This window comes from Mya arenaria, chromosome 6, assembly GCF_026914265.1.
Source record: "Mya arenaria isolate MELC-2E11 chromosome 6, ASM2691426v1".
NCBI lineage: Eukaryota > Metazoa > Mollusca > Bivalvia > Myida > Myidae > Mya > Mya arenaria.
In genome coordinates this window covers 44,824,088-44,843,273 of record NC_069127.1, presented here as the reverse complement: position 1 = coordinate 44,843,273, position 19,186 = coordinate 44,824,088, and the positions used below count along the sequence as shown (strand labels likewise).

The following is a 19,186-nucleotide window of genomic DNA, read 5'->3' as shown; positions in this document are numbered from 1 at the left end:
AAAAGTAGCAGGTTACAAATCTAGTATTAAATGCATTTATTTCCTCGCTGATAATGAAGTAATGAATGCCCCATTTCATAATAGTTTGGTTTGAAGCAAAACACTACCTTTAAAGTATATATTGTGTAGGTTGAAATTAACCTAATTTTGGACAGAAAAAAGTTCTTCGTGTTCAATTGATGCCTTATTTCAACATAAACATATTTTAAGGAGTAAAGAGCATGTCATGTAAGTAACTTAACAAATGTTACATGATTTTTTTCGAATCGGATGTTCCTGAAAATAAAAATAATTGATTAATTAAATAAATATTTTGTGCATGCTATTAATGCAATAATACAGAACGTTATGCATTTTACTGTAAAAATGCAAGACATAGCATGTACTATTCCGTAACAAATTGTACATTACCTGTTTGAGGTATGTTTAGGTTAATGTGCTTCCCATTGACAAAAGCCTTTGGCTTTCCATGCCAAAGATTTGAAGTGTGTAATGTATGTGTTTTTATATATCTTATTATTATTATTATTATTATTATTATTATTATTATTATTTATTTGCCTGTGTAGATTGTGATTAAACATGGTAATTCCAATGAAAAAGATTTAGATAATTTTAATTTATTTCTAACATTTTTATTTCAAATGTTTGGTGAATTGATTCCATTTGGGTTATTTTGGATACTCGCTGGAATCGACACTTTTGAATTGTTGCTATTTGTCCAAATTTTATTTTCACATGATTTGAGGTTTTGTTGCAATGGGTTTGATGGTAACTTGTGGGCCTTGGACGAACTTGTCAATCATCGCAAATTGATAGTGTGAAGCTTGATTTGTATAGGTTTACCTTTTCCCTCGCGATGATGTGGAGCCCCTGTCGGATTTTGGAGAACGCCCCTTCACCGATAATCTTCCCCAACAGGTAATTGCCTACTTTCTTTTTCTTATCTAGCTTTTCGTGACAACACCCTTCATTTGTACTGGTTTTTGTGTCCATCCTTCTCTTCTTTTGATGTTCTAATAACTGGTTTACCTAAAGTTAATGATACAGGGTATTACAGGCTATACTGTTCATGTTCGTGTCGGTTTGTACCCTTGGTATTTTTATCCTTATTTTTAGATCACATTTTCCATTTCTTCATGATATTGTTGTTAAGAAAAGAGCTGGGATAGTTAATAACATACACATTTAAACACCCGTAGCGTACATATTTTCTTAATATGAGCACTCTGTAATATTATTGTGAAATGTTTAGATGTTCATATTGTATGCAATATTCTGCAGGATACCCCAATTTCAACCCGATTTCAAAAGGAACAGATAACACTTGGTTTCTTTTGAAAACAATATTGAATCAACGGCCAAAAGGTTCCGTAAGTGAAAATCCGTGATTATTCCTGCCAGTGTCCAGGTTCTGAAAGCGGCATAATGACAAGACAAAAACAAATGCAATTGCTCCAAGAAACCACCTTATTTAACTCATTATAAAACGACGTCAACCTATTTACGTCCATTTTCCTTTTGGTAACGTCTAATGTTTTCGTTTACTCACATTTCTTTTATTCCACTTTGTTTGCAAACCAATTCGCGTTATGCAGATAAAATATTTTTATAAATAGGGAATTGGTTCTCATTTCCTTCGTCATCAGCCTTGAAAAACGCCGTACCTTCTTCATTTAACAACACCAAAATCGGTCTTTATTTTTTTAAATGTTTTGTAAATGTAAAATATTAAAACACCAAATTTAATTCAATGTTGTTACTGTCACGGGAAGATCCAAGTACAAGGTGCATACATTTATTTCGGTGTCGCTGAACTCTTGCTTAAAAATGCGTGAATAACCTATAGATCCATGTTCTCATTTTCTTCAGCAGTCAAACACATTTAAAGATTTTTATTGCAACCTAACTGCTTTTGTGATTTACAGATTCCTTGAACAAAGAATAAATAATAAAGATATATATTAAAATCACACTTGATTATGCATATTCACACTACTGTTGACCAGACTTTGGAGTCCTGCCATACACTATATGTATATCATTTTATCACTGAAGTGACTGCCTTAACGTTAATCAAACAAATACAGGCGCTGTTCAAGATTGAATATTTGATATTATTTGGTCTATTCATTCACAAGTCTGTGTTAAAATAAGACATTGTGTTTTAAAACAATAAGCAGTTTTATTTAACCACTCGTACAAAAATGATCTTAAACATCGATCTGCCAGTGCTGGTGCCGGTTGCAATTACTATTCCTATTTTGTGGTCTTGTTACCCTACCCTCCAACGAAATTTTCGTTCAGTCTTGAGCTTTCTGCATAATAATTTGAATATTTTTATGCCTAGCTATGACACGAAATGACAGCGCTTTGGTTTTACAGTACGTTAGATCATCGTTTAGTGTCCTTGTCGTTTCACTTCCTTTTTTATTTAGTACACGTCGTACGAAATAAATGTATTACTTCTTTGATTATTGACTTGCACCGGGCTTTTGAATTTGCTAGCGGATTGCATTGCACCTTGCACTTGGTATAATTTAGTTAAAACTTAAACGATATGTTGTATTAATTTCTCACTTAAATGATGTAACTTATCAATGACACCATACACAGCATATTTCGGATTTAAGTCCCTATTTACAAAAGGATTACCCATTTTTTGCTGATCCGATCATATTGATTTCTGATTGAAAAATAGATTGTAACGATAATTTACAAACTATTTATATGCTTATTCCATCATGCAAAACTATTTGAAAAAAAATCAACTGTAGTGTTTCAATGTAGGTATGTAATTAAGACACTCAAAGTTTTACTACATTTATTCTACAAGTGTATTACATGTGAGTACATCAATAGTCTGAATCATACTGCCTCTCTGATACTTCTAGTGGTTCCACCTTGGTGCCTTAGAGGCGGAGCTTCTATGCTCACAACATTACATCCCTTCTTTTCTCAGAACAACTTCAACATCTGCCAAAGATTAATTTAATATTAAAAAACATTATCAATCATTAAACTTAAACCACATGATAATCAATTCATTAGGAGAGTAGTTTATGTTCTGGCAGTTTACGAAATGTGGCATTATGGCCAGTATCAGATAGAACTAATGTCCAACAACGCAGATTTATGGCAGCGGCGAGCACTAATTGCTTGATTCACCCATAAAGTTTTTGAAAACAAATTGTCTGTTTGTAAATTACACCGATCGTTTTCTGAGATTAATAGCATGTCTTTGGGAGGATTGTAAATTCCAAAGAATTCCAGGTAAGTCAGTTTTCGATAGAAAGTTGAGTCTATTCAATGAATTTAGTCTGGTTACTAGAATCGGTATATAGATTATCTGGCCTTATTTTTTGTTCTTTTTTTTAAGATAAGAGTTACACTGTTACATATTAAGAAATTTGATGTACGTGAAGTTAGCGGCCTAGCGGCCTAGCGGCGTGAAGTTAGCGGCCTAGCGGCCTAGCGGCGTGAAGTAAGCGGCCTGCCGGCCTAGCGGCCTAGCGGCGTGAAGTTGGCGGCCTAGCGGCCTAGCGGCCTGGCGGCCTAATTATTTTTTCTATTTCCAAGCAATTGTTAATGCGTTTTTTTTAAAACAATGATAAATCAAGGTTTTTTATTCATATAGTTACATAGCGGCCTTAAATTGTTATATATTCAGAATATTTTTCTTTACCTTTTATTCTAAAACAATTTTAAATTAACTGTTTTATGCACAAATTATCACTCTGAAGCGTTTTTCAAACTTTTTTCAAAAAAGTCGATCAAGCACTTCAGCGACCTAGCGGCATAGCGGCCTGAAATTAGCGGCCTAGCGGCCTAAATTGAATCCTATTTCAAAGCATGTATACATGCATTTTCTTCTAAAACAATAACATTTTAACTGTTTTTATGCACAAATTAACACATTGAAGCGATTATCAACAGTTTTTTTCCAAAAACGTCGATAAAGCAGTCCGCTATTTCAAAGCATTAAACATGCCTGTTCTTCTAAAACAATGATGTATTTACTGTTTTTATGCACAAATTATCACTCTGAAGCGGTTTTTCATTTTTTCCCCCAAAAAAGTCGATCGAGCACTTCAGCGACCTAGCGACCTAGCGGCGTGAAGTTAGCGGCCTGGCGGCCTAGCGGCCTAAAATGGTTTCCTATTTCAAAGCATGTATACATGCATTTTCTTCTAAAACAATGACATATTAACTGTTTGAATGCACAAATTAACACTTTGAAGCTATTAGCGATAATCAACTGTACATCATTTTTTTCTTCAAAAAAAGTCGATTAAGCAGTCAGCTATTTCAAAGCATTAAACATGCCTGATCTTCTTAATCAATGATATATTTACTGTTTATATGCACAAATTATCACTCTGAAGCGTTTTTCAACTTTTTTTCAAAAAAGTCGATCGAGCACTTCAGCGGCCTAACGGCCTAGCGGCGTGAAGTTAGCGGCCTAGCGGCCTAAAATGGTATCCTATTTCAAAGCATGTATACATGCATTTTCTTCTTAAACAATGACATATTAACTGTTTTTATGCACAAATTAACACTTTGAAACTATTAGCGATTATCAACAGTTTTTTTTCAAAAGCGTCGATAAAGCAGTCATCTATTTCAAAGCATTAAACATGCATGCTCTTCTAAAACAATGATATATTTATTGTTTTTATGTACAAATTATCACTATGAACCGTTTTTCAACTTTTTAAAAAAAAGTCGATCAAGCACTTCAGCGGCCTAGCGGCCTAGCGGCGTGAAGTTAGCGGCCTGGCGGCCTAGCGGCCTAGCGGCCTAAAATGGTTTCCTATTTCAAACCATGTATACATGCATTTTCTTCTAAAATAATGACATATTAACTGTTTTAAGCACACACTATCACTCTGAGGCGATTATCAACATTTTAAAAAAAAAAGTCGAACAAACAGTCAGCTTTTCAAAGCATGTGAACATGCCTATCCTTCTCAAAAATATGTTGATAATCGCCTCAGAGTGATAGTCTGTGCATAAAAACAGTTAACATATCATTTTTAGAAGAAAATGCATGTAGTCATGCTTTGAAATAGCATAGCATTTTAGGCCGCCAGGCCGCTAGGCCGCTAACTTCACGCCGCTAGGCCGCTAGGCCGCTGAAGTGCTTGATCGACTTTTTTTTTAAAAAGTTGAAAAACGGTTCAGAGTGATAATTTGTGCATAAAAACAATAAATATATCATTGTTTTAGAAGAACATGCATGTTTAATGCTTTGAAATAGATGACTGCTTTATCGATGCTTTTGAAAAAAAAACCTGTTGATAATCGCTAATAGCTTCAAAGTGTTAATTTGTGCATAAAAACAGTTAATATGTCATTGTTTTAGAAGAAAATGCATGTATACATGCTTTGAAATAGGAAACCATTTTAGGCCGCTAGGCCGCCAGGGCGCTAACTTCACGCCGCTAGGCCGCTAGGCCGCTGAAGTGCTCGATCGACTTGTTTGGAAAAGAATTGAAAAACGCTTTAGAGTGATAATTTGTACATAAAAACAGTAAATACATCATTGATTTAGAAGAACAGGCATGTTTAATGCTTTGAAATAGCTGACTGCTTTATCGACGCTTTAAAAAAAAATGTTGATAATCGCTAATAGCTTCAAAGTGTTAATTTGTGCATTCAAACAGTTAATATGTCATTGTTTTAGAAGAAAATGCATGTATACATGCTTTGAAATAGGATACCATTTTAGGCCGCTAGGCCGCTAGGCCGCCAGGCCGCTAACTTCACGCCGCTAGGCCGCTAGGCCGCTAGGCCGCTGAAGTGCTCGATCGACTTTTTTGAAAAAAAAGTTGAAAAACGCTTCAGAGTGATAATTTGTGCATATAAACAGTAAATATATCATTGATTAAGAAGAACAGGCATGTTTAATGCTTTGAAATAGCTGACTGCTTAATCGACTTTTTTGAAGAAACAAATGATGTACAGTTGATTATCGCTAATAGCTTCAAAGTGTTAATTTGTGCATTCAAACAGTTAATTTGTCATTGTTTTAGAAGAAAATGCATGTATACATGCTTTGAAATAGGAAACCATTTTAGGCCGCTAGGCCGCCAGGCCGCTAACTTCACGCCGCTAGGTCGCTAGGTCGCTGAAGTGCTCGATCGACTTTTTTTGGGGGAAAAAATGAAAAACGCTTCAGAGTGATAATTTGTGCATAAAAACAGTAAATACATCATTGTTTTAGAAGAACAGGCATGTTTAATGCTTTGAAATAGCGGACTGCTTTATCGACGTTTTTGGAAAAAAACTGTTGATAATCGCTTCAATGTGTTAATTTGTGCATAAAAACAGTTAAAATGTTATTGTTTTAGAAGATGTATACATGCTTTGAAATAGGATTCAATTTAGGCCGCTAGGCCGCTAGGCCGCTAATTTCAGGCCGCTATGCCGCTAGGTCGCTGAAGTGCTTGATCGACTTTTTTGAAAAAAGTTTGAAAAACGCTTCAGAGTGATAATTTGTGCATAAAACAGTTAATTTAAAATTGTTTTAGAATAAAAGGTAAAGAAAAATATTCTGAATATATAACAATTTAAGGCCGCTATGTAACTATATGAATAAAAAACCTTGATTTATCATTGTTTTAAAAAAAACGCATTAACAATTGCTTGGAAATAGAAAAAATAATTAGGCCGCCAGGCCGCTAGGCCGCTAGGCCGCTAGGCCGCCAACTTCACGCCGCTAGGCCGCCAGGCCGCTAATTTCACGCCGCTAGGCCGCTAGGCCGCTAGGCTGCTAACTTCACGCCGCTAGGCCGCTAGGCCGCTAACTTCACGTACATAGAAATTTGCACTAGCATCTATATGTCATGAATTAAAATGATATGTACACAAGTATAAACATAATCGCATATTCCATTTCTTAAACATGCACAAACATATTGGCAAATTAATCCAATTCCATAAAGGGATTATTATGCCATTTTCACTATAAATCACTTTTGCACAAAGTCTTTGAAACGTTCTGGGGGGTCTCGATTGCGCGATGAACGTCTCTGGTTTTTAAGGCTTTTGTTCTGTTGTCGTCGAAGTCGTCCTCGCTGTCGGAATCGTGTAGCCTTATCAGCTTAAAGAAGGATGAATTGCGGGTGATTGACTTGTCTATCTTTTCTCTGTTATCATCGAACCGTTTGTCTTTGTAATTTTATATGGCTGACTGTCGAAAGGTGTGGAGAACTTGTTTGTTTTGTGTTGTTTGACAAGTACAGTGTCGCCAACGTTAAATAATGCCATCTTTGCATGCCGTTTCGCGCCCGCATACGATTTCATTTTAGCTTTTTGATTTGCGTCATTTTCATGAGCTTTGACTTGCATATTTTCTTTAAAGGTTTCGATGCTGCAAATGGTAATTTTATTATAATCTGTCTTTCAAATAATAGATCTACTGAACTGTGTTTCGTAGCTCTATAGTTGCGTACGAATGCACACATATCTGTGCGCCAACCTGCTTTTTAAGTTTTTGCTGCGCGAATTACTATTCCTATTGTTTTTATGAAGCGCTCGCATTCTCCGTATGGGCATGAAAAAAAGATAGGAGTTAATTTTGCAGCAATGCCACTTTTGTAATGAATACATGGAATTTGAGCAGGCTGAAAACGCCACTGCACGCATCTCAGTACGAGGCCAAGTAGCTCCCTAACTTTTTTCAATTGAACGTACTAGTTATGCACAAATAAAATTGAATATATCACTCCACCACCATATCAAAAGCCGAACAATTTTAATAAGTGAATTGTGAATCCCCCCGAACATGCGTTTCCAAATATACATCGTCGAGAAATTAACCATTCAAACCTTAATAGTGTAATGATGTTCGAATTTTAAGAAAATCGACCAATTTAACAGTTTTTGTTGCTAAAATGATATGTACATGACCGATATTGAAATTTCCAAAATATTAATTGCGGACGACTACTGTGACGTCAGCTTTATCATGTACTTTCTGACACCGGTCGAATAAACAAATCGGCAGCCATGTTGGATTTTACGAAGAACGAAACCAAACAAAGAAGCATTTATCGCAGTGTGGACATACCACGTGGTTTGTGACGTCACATTTGGTTATAACTTGAAGCAAAAGACAGCTCGATTCGGAAAGGATTATCGCTGTAAGTTTGTTATTTTTATATCAGTTTTTATAAAACATAGCGGAGGCTAAGCGGAAAAAAATACATTTTTACGCGGTTACTGAGCGTCATATATCATGTTGAGCAAATTATATTTTCTTCAAAAATCGTGTAAAAAGTCTGAGAATGTACAAAATCTAGCTTGTTATAACGAAAAGCAAATTACTTTTCTGGTCCAACAAGTTGTTTATATATATATATATTGCTATAACGAAAAGCAACCCCCCCCCCCAAAAAAAACCCATTTGGTTATAACAAAAAGCAGCTTTTGGAGGAACAGTTGCCGACCTCTCTCATTCTTGCCATGAGCCCAATTAAAACCTGTTTTGCAATATTTATTTACAGTAAATATGAGCATCGTTTATGTTTTACATCAATTAAAAGACACACACACGCACGCACGCGCGCGCGCGCGCATACACACACACACACACACACACATATATATTTATATAATAACTTAAGGTAGCAAACCCCTAATGAAAACCTCCACTTGAAACTTTTCAATTTTAATGCTTTAGCCTTTTACATGACTACAAATCTTTTGAGGGTTTTAAGGTAGTGGTTCGAATCCAGCCAGAAGCACAAATATTTTGTTTAATTAGTTATTTTTTGTTTTCATTACCTAACATTTTTTTTTTACAAAAGTTAATATAGTATTTTCATTAAAAAGTAATTAAACACATTTTACACATAAATATTAGCTTCTGTGATTATAACTTGCAGGCACGGCTGAAATAGGTGTTTGGGATTTACAATTTTTTTTTAAATGAGATGGTAAAACATTTTGATTTTTTGACATAATGTTTTCAAAAAGAATAAAGATAATCATTAATACATAACAGGTCATGTGTATTTCTAGAACTTGTTATTTTTGCTTTTAAACATCGATGTTCCAATTTCACGCGGTCAAAACAGTATGTTAAAATTGTAATACCATATGTCTAATTCAGTACAGTATGATTATATTTGTTGGTGATGTGATCAATAATGTATTATTTCTGAAAGCAAATATATTTCTTGTTACTCTGAAAAAAATATTACCAAAATGTTGAAAAATAAATGAAATAAAGGATTGTATCGACAATTCTGAAATGGGGTATGGTAATTCAAATTTAAATAAAATTGTTATTTGACAGTAAATTTCTTTTGAATTCAGTTTTTGAATCCAGGCAATGATACACATTCAGAAATTATCAAGCTGATCATAGTTTAAAATGGTGCCCATTAGGTATGTACTACCTTAATGTCACCATCATACTGCTTAGTATGTCACTCAATTTATTCATTAGGAAACTTCATGATTCCATCAACACGTTGCATGTTTTTCATAAGCTCTTTTTTTTAATGGAATTTATGCGTCGTCGGTAGGTTTGACGTGCAAACTAGTTCACCTTTGTCGTGTATAAATTAAAACCCTAAAACAATTGAATGAAATTTAAACATACGTTCATTGAAGTAAAAGTTGCCATTCCCCCTATTTTCGTTATCAAACTTGATTAAACGCATGTATATTCACATATGTTAAAGTGGATACTGCAGGGATAAACTTTGATGTCGAACAACTGAAGCAAAACCATGTTTATTGGCACAATAAAAAGGCGCAATAATTTAGTCAAACAAAATGTTTTCTTTTTTCAGAATGATGCGGCCTTAGGGAAGCGAAGCAGGCGGACAAAGAAAAGATCACCATTTTTTAATTTGCCTGATGTATGGACCAACACAGATGTTATATTTAACAGAGTGGTTTACTCCATGTGGCCTAAACTAGCATATTTATCTCGAAAGCCGTGTGTAAATTCAATTCAAAATACCAAAATTACCCTTTGAAAGCAACCACGCCAAAGCATGTGAACTTGTGAATCCGAATCAACACAAGGAAATATCAAACATCCTGCACTCCAGTGAAAATACCCCGTCTACTTCCATGCAGAATACTCAGCCTAGCAATGCTCAACTTCAATCTGTCACTAATTCCACATCAAATCACACATTTTTCTGGTGGATTTTACAACATTTTTGGTGCTCCGATTCATGGAGGTAATCTACCAGCTAGGAAGCCATTCGCTACATTGAAAGCTATGACGTCACGCATTTATGACATTACTATTATTATTGACTTTTTTGGTTGAAATTGATTGAAATACTTATTGTTTTTGTTTTTAAGTGAAACTTTTGAAAATCGGTTGATAATTGAGAAATATATTATTTATGTTTTTTTATCATAGATAAAATGTTTTTATATGGGACTATTTTCTTTCCTGCGAATGAAGCAGCCTAATAACACACAGTGTAAATTCTGGATTTGTAAGGATAATGTGTATTGAAGAAATTTTGACCTAGATTTGATCGTAAATAAGTTATGTTATAAATAGAACCTCAATCTCGTGTTTATTTTGTATCAAATTTATTAAACTCGACATTTTAAAACAATTAAAAGCAAAGCCTCGTTATTATCGTTTAAAAAAGAACTCGTTTAATATTTGATACAATATAAACCCGAGCTTGAGATCCTCTTTATCTTTAGAAATCGACGCTTTCGGTCGTTGATTTCCGAAAACCTTTCAGAATCCTCTAGTCATTTCATATTTAAGCGTTTAAAGCTATTAAATACATGGTAACAATTTTGGTATCAGTGATTGATATTTTGTTATCATTCAAACTGTATTTTGCTCTTTTTGATTATCAATTTAAGTAATGTTTATATTGAAAATAAAATTATAATATATGAACAAACTTTATTTTGTCAATAAAACAACAACAACAACAACAACAGACGAACGAGCTTATGAAGAACATACAACGTGATGTGTGTTGTTAGAATCATGAAGTTTCCTGATAAATAAATCGAGTGACATACTAAGCAGTATGATTGTGACATTAAGTTGTCATGTATATGTCTTTTAATTGATGTAAAACATAACCGATGCTCATATCTACTGTCTATGCAAACAAATATTGCAAAACAGGTTTTAATTGGGCTCATGTCAAGAATGAGGGAGGTCGGCAATTGTTCCTCCAAAAGCTGCTTTTTGTTATAACCAAATGTTTTGTTTTTTTGCTTTTCGTTATAACAAAATACATTTAATATTTCTTTATAGTGTATGCTTCATTTTTAAGTATGAATATGCCCTGAGGATAGAATATGCATTTCGAGGCTTCCGTTTTAAGGCAAACATGGTGAATATATATATAAACAACTTGTTGGACCAGAAAAGTAATTTGCTTTTCGTTTTCACAAACAATATTTTGTACATTCTCAGCATTTTCCCACGATTTTTGAAGAAAACATAATTTGCTCAACATATATCGCTCTGTAATCGCGTAAAATATAAAAAAAAATCCGCTTAGCCTCCGCTATGTTTTATAAAAAATTGATATAAACATAACAAACTTACAGCGATAATCATTTCCGAATCGAGCTGTCTTTTGCTTCATGTTATAACCAAATATGACGTCACAAACCACGTGGTATGTCCACACTGTATCATTAATTAATACAAGTTCAAGAATCAAGTAAAGTTATTCAGCAAAAGCAGATATTGAGTTTGGCTGTCCATGGAATGATTTACATTAGCATGTGGATTTAATTACATTAACCGTGAGTAACATGGAATAAATGACACGAACATTTTTCATGCAATTCAATTTCGTGGCATGTCATTGCAAATGGAAGTCAAACGTTATTGAATTAGAATTGAATTGAAAAAAATGCACATTCTTATGCACACGGTTTCTTCCTCAATGAAGCAAATTGTATGAATATGTGCAAAAGCACGTAAAAAGATCAACACATAAAGGTGATGTAGGCATTGATCAAGGTAATTATAGTTAAAACATTATGATTTAGAATCATTAACATGGTAACTAAGTACCAATTACTACAAACATGCTGTTTCATAGCTGAATGCGCTGATGCCTGGTGCAAAAATAGAAATGATGATAAAAACCCTAATATTTCATGTGTAGTACTTGTTAGTGATGAAACGATATCGAGTACAAAAGATAAATCGTCGCTGACAATGCTATGTCGGCGACAATCGATAGTGTTTGTCCACAATCGATGTCGCTAATGTTACTTCCGGTAAATACGTATTATTTTGGTGGTAAAAGTCAAGTTAATGTCATTTTTTTCTTTCAGGTAAATTCTCGTTAAGTTCATTTGAACAAATGGGGACACTCGGTGAATGCAAACACTTTTGCTTAAAAACTTAACAAACTCTCCCAAAATTACAAATTGGTTTAAATTAATTATATATTTCATAAAACTTTCTCCAATAACTTGTCTCTATGGTGTAGTGGGTCCGGTCTTACCTGAAAATAGCGGAAATCCCGGCTCGATGCATTCTGTTTTTGAAACCATTTTTGGTACAGTTTGTAATTACAAGGGTTGTAATGTCAGGTGCGTCCAAGTTTCCTGGTCCATAGTTTGGGGTGAAAAACGTCCCCGATTCTGTGAATATAACCATTGTTTTCTTTATGGTAAACGATATTTTTAGAAATGACCTTGTGCACCGAATGAAGAGCAATTGCTAATATACGATGAGGCTTGTTTTAGATGAAAAGCATGGCCGTACGTATTAAAATATCTCGTGAAAACAACACACTTTCTTAATAGGCTTACCGACTCACTCAATGCACTTTATTTTTCAAAACAACGATTTTATACTGTTCTCTTTCGTGTAATTCTCATCCGATACCGCGATTTGGCCAATCAAAGGTATTGTTATTGTTTTTCGAGTGCAGATAGCAAGTTTTTTTTAGATAGATCAGCACATTCAAGAAAACGTTTAGTTGTTCATTCTGGTAATTTTAAGAACCCTTGTTCGTCCCAAATTTGGTAAATTCATGACACACTTTAATAACGACGAAAAGGCGTCGATTGTTTTTCCTTATCCACGTATGTGTACTATAACACGCGGAAGAAGGGTCCTTCTTTAGCGAGGAAGCCGTGATTCACCTATAATAACGTGTAAGTCGCGATTCACCTACGATAACGCGGAAGCCGTGATTCACCAACGATAATGCAGAAGCCGTGATTCACCTTAGATAATGATGAAGCCATGATTCAACTACGAAAGCGAGGAAGCCGTGATTCACCTTTTATAACGAGGTAGCCGTGATGCATCTACTGTAACGAGGTAGCCGTGATGCATCTACTGTAACGAGGTAGCCGTGATTCACCTAAGTTACTGCAGACGACGTGATCTCCATACGATAATGAGGAAGCCTTGTTTCACCTACGATAACGCGGAAGCCGTGAATTACCTAAGATAGCGCGACAGACGTGCTTCTCCAGACGTGATTCACCTACGATAACGAGAAAGCCGTGATTTACCTATGATAACGCAGAAGCCGTGATTTACCTACGCTCACGAGGAAGCCATGCTTCACCTGCCATAACGAGGAAGCCGTGATTCACCTACGATAATGAGGTAGCCGTGATTTACCTACGAAAACGAGGTAGCCGTGATTCACCTGCAATAACGAGGAAGCCATGATCACCTGCAATATCGAGGAAGCAATGATTCTCCTACGATCACGAGGTAACCATGATTCACCTGCGATAGCGAGATAGCCATGATTCACCTACGATAACGAGGTAGCCATGATTCACCTGCAATAACGAGTAAGCCGTGCTTCTCCAGGGTTGCCACCGAAGTCTTGTACGGGTAGATCATAACAAAAATCCTCCGATTCAGGCTCAGCGAGCCTGGTAACCTTTTGCATGGTAGGACTGCATACAGGAATGGCCGGAGTTTTACACAAATAGTTTATGTTATTAAGCCTGCTAGATATGAAGTGAAATAATGAACTTTACATTTCTTTACAAATCTCATTTCCGTTTTCATGTAATGATTCATTTTCTGCATTAGGCTAAGCAAATTTATTGTTTAGTTTCTAAGCCACTATATTTCTTTTTCATTTCCTTCATGTTTGTATTAATTATTTGCCCAAACCTGTATCAACTATTTGTCCAAAACAGTCAATAATAAATAAACGAACACCCTCAAACGGTGTTTAAGTATTTCAAATGGTGCTTTGTGCGGGGCACCGTAACGCGACCTAAATGCAGTGATATGTCTTTCGCATATTGTATGCGGCGGCGGGGTGCCTCCATGTCCGCTGTATACGGCACTGTTTTAGAACATATTTCAAGAGTTAATCTATCATTCTCTGCCGGTATACAACTTACAGTAATATTTTCATTCATGGCCACACCTTTTATTGTGATGGCCAAAGGCGTTACTGTATATCATTGTGATTGTAATAATACACCTATTTATAGAATATTTAATGATAATATAAATAGACTGAATAAGCTATAAACGGAAGGCATAAAAATAATACTAAATAGCTAAAATAAGGCAATTAACTCGTTTTTGAGGAATTGTCATTCAAGTATAAAGCTCTTAAAATATGTTATTATAACATGTATTTTTTTTCCGTCCCACTGCATGAATTTATACAAATAACATTTCCACGGAAATGAATTATAAATCTGCCATTTAAACCTTCAAGTTTTGTATTATGATAAAATCCCAGGTTTTCAAATCTTGGATGAATTTGTACGGGAACTAGCGGTGCTGGTTCTCGATCCTGGCTCTCAGAGCCACCGCTCGTACGTGTGATCGTGCATGGTACGAGATCTGTCTCCTCGCTTCTGTCTTTCCTTCTGGCTTTATGAGCCTCCATCGTACATGTGTATGTGGTCGCACATGTTTCGAGATCTATAAAATCTTGATAACTTTCTTATCGTTGCTTCCTTTCCACACACTCTATCTTCTCATTACACACCCTCCCCTCTTTTCTTCTTAAATCTCAAAAACTTTCTTATGTACCTTAAACCTCTCAACGTCCGCATATTATCTCCTTCCTCGCTCTACTTCACCTGTCACTTCACACTTTCGCCTGTATTTTTCGCATTCTTCCAACAATATCTTTGCCACATTCTCTTCTATTTTTCCTCTCAATTCCCTTCCAACTCATATCTCTCCCACCTCTTTCTTCCCCTCTTTACCCCCCCCCCCCCTTCCATCTTTCTCCCATCCCCTTTCTCTCCCTCCTCTTTTCCCTTCACCTTTCTCTCATCTCTCTCTTCTCCTTCTTTCGCCCCTCCCTCTTTCTCTCCTTCCCATTCTCTCCTCTTTTTCTCCCCTCTTTGCCCCCTATCTCCTTTCCCTCCCCTTCATTTCCAAGACTTTTTCCTCTCCTCTCTCCCCCTTTTCTCTTCCTTCTCTTTCTCCACTATATAATTATATATTACAGTTTATCTTTAATCACATAATTTCAATCAAATATAGGTAGAGACGCGTATTTTTTTTTTATTTCATACATTTTGTTAAGGATGCTTTTAATACACGTATAACTTATGAACTCCAGTGGTAAAAGACACTTCGAATATGGACAGAATCAAGCATGTCAGATGAAGAGTTTAGATAGTCAACAATTAAACGTCTTAAATTTAGTTCGTCACAACTTAAGTAAACACTATTTCAATTAAAGATTAACCGTGTCTCCCTTACCATATAACCGCCAACATGTAATGACAAATCTTCTTTTAGGGAGTTTTTAGGTTCTTATCAAAATGACTCTTCTTATACGTGTTATAGTACACTTACAACAATTAGGATAAACAATCGACACATTTTAATTGTTATTTTAGTGTGCCATAGATATACAAGATTTGGGATGATCATGGTTCTAAAAATGTACAGAATGAACCAGTAAGCATTTTGTTTTTAAATGTGCAGATATATCTTCAAAACTGGCGATCTGCACTCGGAAAACGATGATAGTACCCTCCGCTGATCAAAACAAGAAGGCGGTTGAGATTAATACTAAGAGGACGGTATATAGTGTTGGAGAATAAAGTGCATTGATGAGTCGGTAAGCCTAGTTAGAACGTGCATTGTTTTCACGAGCTATTTTAATACAGACATGATTTTCATCTAAAACAAGCGCCATCATAAACAAGCAATTGCTCTTCATTCGGTGCACAAGGTCGTTTTAAATATAATCGTTTCAACATATTGAAAATAATGTTTATATTCATCGAATCAGGGATGTTTTATACCCTAAACAATGAACCAGGGAACCTGCACGCACCTGCCATTAATGACCTTGATTGACTAGTTTACTTTTTTTGTGAAAGTTTTATGAAATTAAGATATTCTTATAAAATATTCAATATAACAGGTTATTGAATGTTAAGCTGGTTCACGTATAATTAATATGCTTTCCATGGATAAAATGCTAAGATTACTCACTTGATGCAGTATGCAACATTTTGCAATTGATGTGCACTTACTAAGTATGTGTTGTGTTGTTATGTTTTTTTCGTAAAGTTAATTAAGACCGAAAAAGGTTATGGAAGAAATTTATTGGCTGGACCGACAGTCAAAGTCCCCGCTATTTCCGGACCTGGAAGGAGCCGTAGTTACAATTGTCTTAAGTGCATAACCAGGACTAGTCCAAATAATTGTACGTTGACGATGTTTTTTACGATTTTTGATATGGCAAATGCTAAATGTACAACTTGTTTTGTACCAAAAGTGGGTCGTTATTACGGTCGGGATTCGGGGTCTATAAAATAGCATAATTACATGAAATATTGCCAGATAGTGTTATTTAAATTAGTTCCGTACAGAAAAAATAAATAATAACGAACTATCATGAGTTTGATGTTGTTGTTTTTTCATTTCATACTGTCAAAACATTACGATATATATACATAAAGGGCACCTGCAAGGCTGCGGTTTACAGTTATACAACAATCGGAACAATCTCAGCCATGACCAAGTTGTTACGATTGTATTTACAAGATCTATCTTAAAACATGCCAGACATGGCCGAGTTGTAACCATGGTCCCCGCAGGTCCGGAGCATAATTGTTGTTTGTGTCAGTAAAGTTTCGTTTTATTGGAAAGGTAAATCCTGTATATTAATGCATGTAATGCTTGTTTATTTTTTAAAACCACCCTGTTTTTGCACAAACTCGTTCAGACGTTAGAAGATTACGCACAACATGTCTATTATTTTAGACTAAACCAGGGACAATACAGTAATGCATACTAAGATCTAACTTAATTCACTTCAAGTAGGTAATGTCAGCACTGGGATCAAAAAATCTTTATAAGTCCCCGATCAGCGCAGAATAAGTCATTAACGCATGCCAAATGGTAATATAATTAGTTGATCATCCACTCTGCTATTCCAAATAAATGTATGTCGATAGCTGTTTATACGATTTGGATATCTCAAATCCTGGACTAGAAGGATCCCGTATAACACATCTATTATTTTAGTCTAATGGGGCCGTCACATCATGACGTTCTGGTCAGCGTTCTATGACGTTTGAGGAAACGTTGGTAGTCGCCAATGGTCGCTGGGATAGCGCCAGAAGAGCATTGTGTGAACGCTAGTGAACGTCGGTGATCGCCGGGAATCGGCGGAGAACGCTGGTCCGGATTTTTTTTTTGAACATGCACAAAAGTTCCCACTGAGACCAGCGTTAACTTTAAACGCTGAAGAACGTTTAAGAACGTTCGTGGAGAGTTTTATTAACGTTCGCCGAGCGTTGCGCGCGTTCGGCTATCGTTAGTCAGTCGTTACTCTAGCGTAACTTGGTTGTTACTTATCTTTTGCTTTGCAGTAAACGACTCACTGGCGACCTGTCAACGACCGCTGAACGGTCCCCTAGCGCACGCAGCGTGTGACTAAAGTCAAACGGACGTCCTTTTGGCGTCCATTGAGCGTCATTCACTCGTTTTTCGAACGTCCATGCATATGGGTATATAAACCGATGCTTTGTAAGCAAGGTTCATTTTTGGGCTACCATAGAGAGCACCTACTATGGAAGATTTAGAAAGACTAAGGAGGCTATATATGCTTGTTATAGCCCAGCATGAAGTAGATGCACTGAACTTGAATATAGCTGAACACATCGAGGGACCTCGCCCGCAGAGAAGAAGACCCCGACAAAGACGACAGTGATGGACTAAATAATGGATATTAAGGCGTCAAGAGTTTGGTCTGTATGACCAACTCATGGTTGAGCTTCGCCAAGAAGATGTGAGTTCTTTCACGCGCACACAACCTGATATGTTTGATGAGATCCTTGGACGTGTCAGAGGCAGATTGACGAAGCAGCACACCTTTTACCGAGAACCCCTCGAACCTGGCCTGAAACTGGCGGTGACACTGCGGATCTAAGTATTCTGACATGAAGTTTGGATGGCGCGTTCCACCAAACACAATCTCCGTCCTTGTCCGTAAAGTGTGCCGGGCGATCGTTGACGAGTATCTGGATGAGGTGATGACCCCACCAAGCACTCCTGAAGCGTGGCGTGAGATTGCCAACCAGTTCATGACAAGGTGGAACTTCCCTCATTGTTGTGGTGCCGTTGACGGCAAACATGTTGCCTGCAGATGCCATAACTCTTCCGGATCAACCTACTACAACTACAAGGGATTCTATTCTGTGGTGATTATGGCCCTAGTGGACGCAGATTACAAGTTCATTTGGGCAGGTTAGTGTTCTTCCAGATAATGTCTTTAGCGGAGATTGAATAAGATTATTCTTGGTGTTGCTATTTGTACTGTATGTTTACGTTGATGTAATTTGTGTTTTTCAGGGAAGGGAGCAGCATCCGACGCACACATCTATAACGGGTCTGAGCTGAAAGAATGCATCAATGATGGCTCCATTGGCTTCCCACCAGCTGAACCCCTGCCATACGACAACGAGGATGTACCGTAACCATCTAATCGGTGACGACGCGTTCGCCTTGAGGTCTAATATGATGGACAATGGAGAACACAGTCCAATCTGGAGGACATCGTCAATGTCAGAGGGCCTAACGTAAACAACAAACAGGGGAAGCGCCAGAGGAACCTCCTGAAACACTGGTGCAACTCGGAGGCTGGTGCTGTTGCATGGCAATTGGATATGATATGAAAACTCTTGTGACATGAACAATGTGTGGTGATGTGTTTATTTTTTCTAAAAATAAGCATTA

The 19,186-nt window shown here is 36.3% G+C and overlaps 2 protein-coding genes across 3 annotated transcripts in view; one reads left to right on the top strand and one right to left on the bottom strand.

Moving 5' to 3' along the window:
* Positions 1 to 10,015, bottom strand: part of LOC128237508 (serine/threonine-protein kinase MARK1-like) — a 55,838-nt gene extending 45,823 nt beyond the window's left edge. The window contains exons 1-2 of one of the 2 annotated variants that reach the window (XM_052953091.1): positions 9,989 to 10,015; positions 847 to 1,032 (exon numbers count right to left, since the gene is read on the bottom strand). In XM_052953091.1, the coding sequence (XP_052809051.1) occupies positions 847 to 1,032; positions 9,989 to 10,015 (213 nt within the window). Of the gene's footprint in view, positions 1 to 846; positions 1,033 to 1,552; positions 1,966 to 9,988 lie in introns of those variants that run through there. The other variant, XM_052953093.1, reaches the window with a different exon arrangement.
* An 8,375-nt stretch (positions 10,016 to 18,390) lies between these two features.
* LOC128237834 (uncharacterized) lies at positions 18,391 to 18,927 on the top strand. Its single transcript, XM_052953415.1, has 2 exons — positions 18,391 to 18,697; positions 18,803 to 18,927. The coding sequence occupies exons 1-2, from the start codon at positions 18,391 to 18,393 to the stop codon at positions 18,925 to 18,927; spliced, it is 432 nt and encodes a 143-aa protein (XP_052809375.1).
* The last annotated feature ends 259 nt before the right edge of the window (positions 18,928 to 19,186 follow it).

Bases quoted from the DNA above. Each gene is read 5' to 3' on its own strand.
- LOC128237834 (XM_052953415.1), top strand. From the start codon at position 18,391: ATGAAGTTTGGATGGCGCGTTCCACCAAACACAATCTCCGTCCTTGTC. The intron at 18,698-18,802 runs GTTAGTGTTCTT...TGTGTTTTTCAG, and splicing joins TTACAAGTTCATTTGGGCAG to GGAAGGGAGCAGCATCCGAC.